Raw genomic sequence first — 10405 nt, forward strand, 5'->3', positions numbered from 1 at the left:
CTTAAAGACTGGATGGCTATTCAGGTCAGCAGAGCTGCTGGATCTCTGCAAAAAAAATGAGCCAGTTCAGCTCAATCAGGCATCTGACTTGGACCTGATCTGCGCTCCTGGATGAGGTGTTTCGGTTACGTCCAACTGGGACTAGGCTGGAGTAGACCCCGGACACGCTGGAGAGATTGTGTCTCTCTGTCCTAGGAACACTTGAAGGTAAAGGAGGTGGCTGGGGAGAGAGAGATCTCTGCTTAAGGAGCTGTCCTGGGACCTGGATAAGTGGCAGAAAATGCAGACAGATGGAAGGACTACACATTCTCGATATCCGTGTCATCAAGCGAGCCTAAGTGCCACCATAAAGGCAAAGGTCAACGCAATCAAATGGTCATCTTTGTCCTACAAGAAGAAACAAACAAAAAACAAACAAACAAACAAACCTTCAAACCCGATGGGAGTGACTTGAAGGAGGGTCCAAGTCTAGTCTCACTTCCAATTAAAAAAATAAAAAATAAACATGCTGAGACTCAGTCAAGGCATTTTGGCATCACCAGCAAAATTCTGAAGATACTAACAATTAACCACTTAGGAAACCCCACCAGGTTTGGCTGCCTTAACCCAACCAAAAATAAAGTGAAAATATGAGTAAACTTCACACTAAAACAACCCAAACATGCTAAAGCTCCCGCATAAGACACCAGTCAGTTTCCTTCGTGACACACTTATCTGGAAACTTCTGGAATCAGTGCCAAGGCACACTGAAACACTGTTGGTTTGTTCTTTCATTTCTCACCAGTCTGTATGAAATAAGAGTAAGATATTACAACATTCAAAAGAAACAAAAAAAAAACAAAAACAAAAAAACACAACACTACCATAAACTGGCTAAATATTTTCTGGCACCAAATTTTTAAACCACCATCAATCACAATGAGGAGGACTGAGGAGTAAGGAAGCATCCACGACGCCTGAATTATTAATCACTTTTCAAGTACTGCGTATGGCAACAGCAATACTAGTCAGAGAAGGGAGAGGAGGATTGGGTGGATGGGTGGTGAGTACTTAAGACGCATTAGTGAAACAGGCAAAGTTACAAAATCATCCTCAGAGTAGAGCTAAGCACTTAAGGTAAGTAACTAGATACATTAACAGGAGACTTCACAACAACGCCACCAAAACCAAGAAACAAAGCTTCTTTTCAGTCTGCGTGGAAAGCCAACAAGAACATTTTTGTCCAAAAGATCAAAGCGGACGCCGACAACATAGATATGTGAGGGGGGGGGGGGCTCATAGATTTCATTTTGTCCCAATTTGATCAACTCAAAAGACCGAAATATGACCCCACGGGAAATTCACAATGTAACTACTCAAAAATGTACAGGCAACACTGAAACGTTTGACGACAACAGAATGGAAAAAGCTAAGAGAAGAATTGAATAAAGGTTCACACATAACATCCGGTACACAGTTGATTATTATTATTTTTTTTTAAACTTATATTATTGTTGTGCTTTCTCACCTCTCAGAGGACAAACATCCGATATACAAAGAGTGACTTGGAGAATACATGGCAAGTGTATTGAGGGGGGGTGATTTGTAATCATTTAGAATCCTAATATCAAGAAGTCCTGACCTGTTGTGATAGTTTAACACTTCAGAGTCAACTACTCACATTTGTTTTAAAAACACATTTTGGACAGAGATATAAAATTCAAATTTAAAAAACAAAACAAAAAAAACAACAACAGGCCACCATCTTTGAAGTTTTCTGATAAAATAACAAAAATGACATTCTTTGGTGAAACAAAAAAGACACGCACTAGTGAATGAACAGAAAAAAAAAAGGCAGATGTCACAGAAAATACAGCGAAGTAACTGACTCAATGAAGCTTTTCACAGCATGAACTTTGCCTCTCACCAAATATGAATATGGCGTCTTTTACTGAAGGAAACTGCTTTTTTTTTTTTTAAAGATTAGATGTGCGACTTATAAAATAAATCCATCCTCGGGATGACCCCCCCCCCCCCCCAAAAAAAACAAACAGACAAACAAAAAAACCGACCAAACAAACTCCAATAGGGTCTTGTAATTTGTTATCACAGATGAGCACATTTTTTGATGCCCCTGATTTAGTATTTGGTGGAACAATACCAAAGATGTTCATCACTGCACACAGACGCGTTTCTGAAACCCGACCTACATTTACGTAAAGGCAAGGCGAATTAGACAGCAAGTGAGCCCACCAGTTTGCAAAGGACTTTCTGATATTTCAACATGGCAGGTAGAAGATGGCACGTCAACAAAAAAGGACCAACTAGAACAGAAAGATACGAATATTCCATCTCTGCACTTGTCTCTCAGATGACAACTGCATTTCCATTAACCGTGACCGTGTTTGATTTCTAGTTAGTTCTATTTAATCAAATTCTCAGCAGTACCATTTCCAATTTGAAAGTAACATGTCTGGCCAGATGCTGAGCAGGAGTGCATTCTTTCTACGCCCCGTACAAAGCAATGCTTTTTAGTTTACAAAAACCGTCCCGGACCAAACACTCTTGAGCATCCTTTTAATGCCGAAATGTTTTTTTTTTTCTCCCCAGCCTTTGAAGGACTGGTGTGGAAATGGCTAACACTGTTCAAAAGGGTCAGCAGAGGTGGATGCAAACAAATTCACAGAGAAGCGCACAGCATACACTTCCTGCATCCCCCCCCCCCAATTCTTACAGCATCTGCGTCGTCTTGCAGTGGGTCTTCCAAAAGTTATTGTCTTCTTTGTGTACTTCCTTGTCCAGCCCTCTCCTGTGTGTATGTTTTACCTGTGCTGCTGTTACCATCCCTCCCCCCCTCATTCTCCTCCTCCCTTCCTTCACAGTCCCGTGTCCGTCTCGTTAGTAGATAGTTTTAGCTCACAGCCGGCAGAGGCAGAACAGTGTTGGGATGAACACCCCAAACGCAACGAGGATGGGAAACATTAGGCTGCTGTTGTCAGCTGCGTATGGGTTTGGTGTTCGGGGGCCTGACTGGACCCTGTGATGGGTACCTTTTGGGGGCTTTTTCTTCCCACCTTCCTCGCCTACTTCACCCTCATCATCGTCGTCGTCATCGTCCTCAGGCTTCTCTAAGCCAGGGTGAGGTTGAAGCTTTGGTACATCTTAAAAGATGTAGAACAAAAGTCAGGGAGAGCTCGCTGGTCCCAGAAAGTCAAAATGCTTTAGTCAACACACTTCACTGTAAAGTGCTGAACAAGTGTTTAACAATCTCAGGACTCACCTTCTAATGTCCCCTTCATCACGTAGAGAGCGCAGATCTTGGGGTTGTCATAATAACCCTGAAACAGCAGATTCAAATGTAAGCAAAACGTGTATCCACATATACTTTCAAAGCTCCCATTTAGTTGTTTGAGTTTCCATATTTGTTTCTCGACTTCCCATTCAGTTTGTGGTGTACATTTAATCCCATTTTGTGTCCAAATGGAGTTCAACTGATTCAGGGAAGGAAATCTTTTTAGACAGGAAAAATGCAAAGAGTGCCAGTGGTCCACAAAAAAAATGGAAGAAAGAGGTCACTGCAGAAACTTTCCCAAGTATGCCACTTTATACATTTAGCATACAGTTGCATGCCCTACAAACAGGCTACCTGCTGTCATTCAGAGCTTTAAAAGGAATCATAAAGCTGTATTTTTCCCCCCTATGGCTGCAGCTCATTGATCAACATTTATTAGTATAAACTGAAAAGTAATAATTATGATGCATGTGTGCGAAAATAAATGGTGACTAGACAATTTCAATTTGGAGTCATTCAGTGAAACTAGTTAAACACATTTGAAATGAGAACACTACATAGAATATTTGTACAGTAACAGAACCCATGACTTAATTTTGGTCATGTTGCCACGTCACTCCAAAACCGCAAATAGCAGTCAATAAGAAGTCACACGCATGTGCGCATTTTATTATTTTATTGATTTATGTATTTTTATATGTGTGTGTAAGTAGTCCTACTTAATTAGGTCAAGTAAATTTGATTTTAATTCATTCATGCTCTTATATCTCAAAAGTCTAAAGTCGAACATGATGGATTATGTGAATGGGAAACACAATACTGCTGCTACACTCACACTGGAGATACTTAACAAAATAAGAATTATTAACTTCTGATAAGGAAATAAATAGCAGGTCACATCAATGAATTAAAATAAATCTCAAAAAGAAAAAACCAACAACAATAAAAACTTACTTGACCTAATTAAGTAGACAGACAGACACACACACACTCCATTTTCAAAGGCACTTATTGGGAACCTCACTGATAACATCGACTCCACTATTAACAGGAGCATGAAAGAGATTCAAGATATAAAAATATGGTACAAGATGCACGATCTAAACTATTCTAAAGACAATTAGGTTGAAAAGCTTCAAGACACTATGGGGGATAAATGATACCAAGGAAGGCAACAAGGTTTGTGAGTCAGCTGAGACAAGGGCATGCCTCAAAACACAGGGTTCAAGCACTGATGAAATTATTATTATTATTTTTAATCATTACATTAGCATTACATTGTTTAAAGGAAAATAAGATGTTACAATGTTAACCAATCCAACCATTTTGACACCCCCAACTTTCGCAGACATTACCCACAAAACTCTGACCACCTGTGTCGATATGAAAATAGATGCAAGTAAACATCCAATAAATTCACAGGCAGCGCGGTTGTCCTCTACTCAGACAACACCCTGGCCTGAACTAAATAAACCACTTCTAGCAGTGAGAGTCCTGTTTTGCGCTGAATGTTGGAAAGGACAGCTTCAGATAATATCTTGATGTGATTCTCCTGATATTTACCAAAGCTCGTGTGTCAAGATGATCCAGAAATGAATAAACGCAAAATCACTGAAACGAATGTGAAACAGCACGCTACATCTGTGACATGAAAACAGACTGTTCAGAAAGAATGAAAACCACAGATGTGCCACACTCTTAGTAATCCTGTCCTTCCTCCGCTACTAATTTGAATTCACCACCTGCAAGCATCAAAGCAAGTGATGTACACCTAGGTTTAATTTTTAGCTTATTTATAACAATTCATAATCTAACAGGTAGTTGTAGTGATATCAGGGAGGAAAAAAAACAAAACATCATTTAATTTATTTATTTGTTTTTTTTAAGAAGCATGGTAGGGTCTGGGCTTTAGGCTTTTTTCTTCAGGGGCTTTTGAGTTTAACAGGTTCTGTGACTCCACCCATAAACAGCATCTGCTGTGCCAGTTATTTTCTTCAGTTCCTTGACAATAATAGTAGGAACAGGAAAAAAAAAAAAAAAGCCACATCAAGTTCACTCTCCCCTAAGAGCCAATAAGATACTGGATGGTTATCAGTCAGTTTCACAGCCCACACACCAACTGGCTATCAAGAGACACTTTCACAAAGGGAGTTCATTATGCAAAGCTTTATGTGTGTCAGGGGTAATGGAACCCATGACACACAAGTAGTTATGCTCATATCTAGATCAAACTGCATTTGAGTTATATTAACATAAAGTGAGTACTACCTTTTCTCCCAACCTCTGACTATTACACATAGCTGCTTGTTGCCATCTTACAATGCTAAAACACTATTAAAGATATAGAAAATAAGAATTAAACACTTAGTTCATCGCTGTTTTTGGACATGTTGGGTTTAAAAAAAGAAAAATAAAGAAAAGTGTTTTAAGCTCAACAATTGACAAATACTTCCAAATACAGCACTCTTATGTAAATGGCCTGCATTACACATTCATGCACTGGTGATGGCAAGCTACATTGTAGCCACAGCTGCCAGGGGGGCCCTTTGACCACCACCAGTTGGCAGACATGGGGTTGCCCAAGGATATTTAGCATGCAGCCAGGAGGCAGCCTGGGATCGAACCACTGACCTTCTGATTAGTGGCTGACCTGCTCAGCCACCTGAGCTACAGCCCCATCCCACACAGTATGTAAACTGTGTGTAAAAATAGCCAAGCTCAGATAATTCAACAAATTAGAACTCACCTTTACAAACTCCACAGTGAGCTTGCCATTGAAAGTGGACACCTCTCCCTGCACGCTCAGCTTGCCCCGTCTAATAGAGAAGGGCACGATCTCATCATGAGCAGTACTGTGTCCTACTCGATCAAATATATCCAGGTCCTTCACCACCACGTGGCCATTTAGACGAACATCAAACACCTGGAAAAACATTCCTGAATCAGTAATGATTAACACCTCATTCTTGTACTGTCACTCACAGACACGTTTAACAGGGAACATTAACAACTCATAAAGTACAAGAAAATGTGGATTAAAGGTGAGGTTATGATGTTCCTTTTACACAGTGGTCATGAGATGGGAAATATACTGGGCCATAACCAATTTAAATGCAACAAAAAATGTTTTTATATAAAAATGCTTCCTGTCCCTTTATTCATTATTCTCACTAAATTAACTTCTTATTAATTAGCAAATCATACCATGAACAGCCTTTTAAAACTGCCTTACCTTTTGCTGTGACTGAGCAAAGTAAACTTCTGCATACTTCATAACCAGTATATACTCTCCTTCTTCACGAATGGGGACGTCATATCCAAAGCTGTCTTCATTGTAGCGCTCTGTCTGGTACAAAATCTGGTCCTCCTGATTGGACCGTAGTATTGGCAGACGCATCCCATAATTAGAGGCTACAAACGGACAACATCATCAGGCTCGGTATGCAATCAGAAGACAAGATCTGCCTAACAGCAAGAGTACTAGAAATGTGCTGCTTTAGTTGACTTGCAGCATATTGCAAAACCCCACAGACCTTCTCTACATTTGATGACATAACAGCACCGTGCGTCAAAAAAGTAACCAACCATGCTGCGTTTTCACCAAGGTTCAATAAGTTTGCCTCAAAAATGGAACCAAAAACTGTTCTCCAGTCACGCTGATCACATCACTACCTGCTTCCTCTACATATTGAGTGGGGCGGGGCTGTAGCCCTCTATGCTGACTCCTCATAAGTTTGGAGCTACTTGCGGAAGCCAGAACACGCAGGGGTTTCTGCAGGAAATGCCAATTTTACCTCCGTGGAGCACCTACCTTCACAATGTCACTCTCACTAGAACATCAGAGGTGAAGCCTAGCGAAGACACGCACGCATCTTAACAGTTAATCACGTTCACTCACCTTTACCAAGTTTCCCTTCCAGTGGGTCCTTTTTGTAGTGAATACCGTGCACATCTACATGCGCGTCGCCCCCGGCATTTACAGCCCAGATAACCCGTTCAGAGAGGCTGGGCCCCCCACCATCTGCCCAGGACTGCTCGGACAGCAGCGACAGCACCGCTGCGACCAGCCCGGCGACGAGCTGCGCCGTGACCCGCTGCATTACCTCACACCGCCTGCTCCTGGACACACAGACAGATATTCAGCGTCGGTATTTCCCCGCATGCGGCATGTAACATTAACTGTACCACATTAGCCAGTGTCAGGAGCTAGCAAGCTCGTCTTGATGACATGAAACATGATATCTTTAAGTTAGCCAGTATGCTAACAGTACCGGCAGTGGCATTTTGCACATACACACGGAAAATGTCAGTCAATTATTAAACAATTATTGTAATTTCACGGTGACAAAGTCACGACATATCACCTCTGTATTCATTGGCCAAAGAATAAAAGACGACGAGAAATTAGCAGTGAATAACGTTGGTTATTTAGCTAGGCTAGCTTGCTAGCTAACCTACCTGTCTAACCAGAAATTCTTGGTGAATGAGAGCCCGGCAAATCTTACCTTCCCCTGCCACAAATATCTCCAACCTGGATTTTTCCAAAGTATAGGCGTGTCTCTGCTTGCCCTGTGAAGCTGAGTGCCTAAAATCTACACTGTGCGATAACTTCACCTAGTGCAGATATTGTTAGTTGCTGCTGACTACAGCCTCCTACACTGACTTTCATTCAATGTGTGCATCCAAATGAACATTTGCTCTGCTGCTAGCTGCAGCTGCTGGCAGTTTGCAGGGGGCGGAACAACGCTACCTAACTACACTTCAAATGACTGACAAGTACTTCGTCCAATCACTTTACTCCGCCGCTTAAAGGTTTCCCGGACCGTCAAACACATTTTGTATAACACAAACCAATCACACAATTCTTTGTTTAAACACAAAAAACACAGCTATTAATTCACTTTTAGAAGAATATGACAGAAAATTACTTTTTGAGGGCTGGAACAATTATGCACACTTAATAGAAACAGGCAAGACTTGTCGTGCGTCTTTTTTCCACGTCAAGTGAGGGATTTCAGCTTGAAAGCCCCGAGTTTAGCCTTAAAGGCAACATAGCGCAGAAGAGTCTTTAGAAGAGTTTTAGGAAGTGACTATGAGGCATAAAAATATTTTAAAACTTCTAAACTCTAATGAAACTATCATTGTGGACTTCACAGCGTGTGAAGTGCTGTATTTTTCAATACTTGCTTAGGATTAAAGCTTTTTTTTGCCCGTCGGTTTAACCATCAGTCCCTTCAAAAAAGCCGCTCGAGGGAAGGCTGTTAAGAAATCTGACAGCTCTACTCACTCTGTAAAAACAAAGGGGAAAAATATTCAACGCTGTACTTCCAGTATTTTGTTTTTTCTTTTAAATACAATGAACTGAACTATCTAGTCATACAGCATGCAGCACGTGTTCTTTAAGAAGAAGTACCGCCCCCTGTTTTTCCGGTATGGTAGGGTCTCGGCCAATTGGGAAAGTCCAACGCAACGCGCATCCAGGAGAGCCCTCTGCGCGAACACGGGGCACCTGAGATTTGACCAGAAAGAGATGAATGAAGATAGTTGCTATGGCAACGGCCAACCGCCACGGATGACAGGTGTTTTACGACTGCCCTTTTCCCTTTTTAACTTGCTAAATATCCTTTCTTCTTAAAATAAAGCCTAATAAAAAGAAATAGTTTAGTGCAGCTGTTTCTCTGTTTGAACCAGTACTGACTGTAGTGTTACGGCGGCACACGCCTACAGAGACCTAGTGTTTCCACGAAGCACATTGGCTTGTTGCTGCTTTACAGACATTTAGGGCTCGGCTACATCTTTTTCTCCAGAAGACAAATAACCCAGAGGCAGCACGTGATAGTACAGCTATGTCGTGGGTGTTGCAGTGCCCGCCTCAGTGTTTGGTTGTTTGTGCATGAAAACTTCATCTTGCACTGAAAATGTAGGCAAAGCATTAAAACAGACGTGTTCTTTAACTTTGTTGGTTGCTGCACATAGTTTTGTCAGAGTACTCTGAATATGGTCAGTTTCTGAATAGTCTTACCTGTGAATTTTAATAAAGAGATTATAAAAACAAATGTATGTATGTTTGTTTTATGGAAAATTATTAATTTGCATGTAATTGTCAAACATATTCTCAATAACGAAACTGATAAAAGTTCACACAGGAAGAAGGCACAGTTAACCTCACCACCTTCACCCACCACTCCTTGCATCCTCACTGTTACACCAGAGCATACCTCCAGTTCTCCAGGCTCTGTTGCACCTGTCCCCTCCTCTCACTACAGATCACAATGTCGTCTGCAAACATCATAGTCATAAAGACTGCTGCCTGACCTCATCTATCAGCCTGTCCATCACCACTGCAAACAAGAAGGGGCTCCCTGATTGATCCCTGATGTAATCCCACCCCCTTCTTGAACCTTTCTGTCACACCTACCGCACACCTCACCATTGCCTCACTCTGCTACACCTCACTTCCTCATGCAGTACCACAGTTCCTTTCTTAGTACCCTGTCATATGCTTTTTCTAGAACCGTAGATGACATTTGATGATTGTACAATAATATCAAAACATACCCAGCTAGCAGACTCACAGACATGCCCAGTACAGTATAACAGTCTTGAGCTACCTCTTTGGTTTTAAGCAAGCCTTATTGAAAACACCTTCCGTTTTTAGCATGAAAATGATCCCCAAAACACTGTCAATGCACTAAAAGCATGTCTAGATAGAAAAACACACAATGTTACATTATCAGTCATGGATTAGGCCTCCCCAGAGCCTGGACCTCAACGTTACAGAAACATCTTGAATGGAACAAAAGGCAGAAACATCCAAAGAAGAGCATTGAATGTCCTCCAAAAAGCTTGGAGAACTATTCCTGAAGACAACTTTAAGAAATTACAAGAAAACTTGGCAGAGGGAGTTCAGGCTGTGTTAAAGAACAACATTTGGTCTCACCAAATGTTGACTTTCAAGCTCTTCAGAACTGCACAAGCTCTGTTTTTGTCTTTTATACCGACTGCATTCCCACGCATGTTTGCACATATTTAAATAAACCGCTGCATCTGTTTGCCGCGTTCCTAGCAAAATATAAAGAAATCAGGGTTGGCTTGTGATTTTTGAATACTGCTATATGAATGACAAATATTATA

The 10405-nt window shown here is 41.2% G+C and overlaps 1 protein-coding gene across 2 annotated transcripts; it reads right to left on the reverse strand.

The window, feature by feature from the left end:
• Positions 1-1444: 1444 nt before the first annotated feature.
• On the reverse strand, positions 1445-8696 carry mlec (malectin). 2 transcript variants are annotated; one of them, XM_026188055.2, is made up of 6 exons: positions 8559-8696; positions 7170-7390; positions 6504-6682; positions 6018-6194; positions 3260-3317; positions 1445-3140 (listed from the first exon to the last, which is right to left on the reverse strand). In XM_026188055.2, exons 2-6 carry the CDS (start codon positions 7369-7371, stop codon positions 2896-2898), a joined length of 861 nt encoding a protein of 286 aa, XP_026043840.1. In that variant the 5' UTR covers positions 7372-7390; positions 8559-8696; the 3' UTR covers positions 1445-2895. The 2 variants fall into 2 exon arrangements, with proteins under 2 accessions (XP_026043840.1, XP_026043839.1); XM_026188054.2 differs by lacking the exon at positions 8559-8696 and adding an exon at positions 7777-7965.
• Between the last annotated feature and the right edge of the window lie 1709 nt (positions 8697-10405).

This window comes from Astatotilapia calliptera, chromosome 12 (genome assembly GCF_964374335.1).
Source record: "Astatotilapia calliptera chromosome 12, fAstCal68.1, whole genome shotgun sequence".
Classification (NCBI taxonomy): domain Eukaryota; kingdom Metazoa; phylum Chordata; class Actinopteri; order Cichliformes; family Cichlidae; genus Astatotilapia; species Astatotilapia calliptera.

What these genes read in the sequence shown, in the direction of transcription:
- mlec (XM_026188055.2), bottom strand. Translation starts at nt 7,371, where the DNA reads ATGCAGCGGGTCACGGCGCAGCTCGTCGCCGGGCTGGTCGCAGCGGTG. An exon ending in GGAAGGGAAACTTGGTAAAG is followed by an intron (nt 6,683 to 7,169) that starts GTGAGTGAACGT and finishes GTCCGTTTGTAG; the next exon opens with CCTCTAATTATGGGATGCGT. An exon ending in GATGAAGGGGACATTAGAAG is followed by an intron (nt 3,141 to 3,259) that starts GTGAGTCCTGAG and finishes ACATCTTTTAAG; the next exon opens with ATGTACCAAAGCTTCAACCT.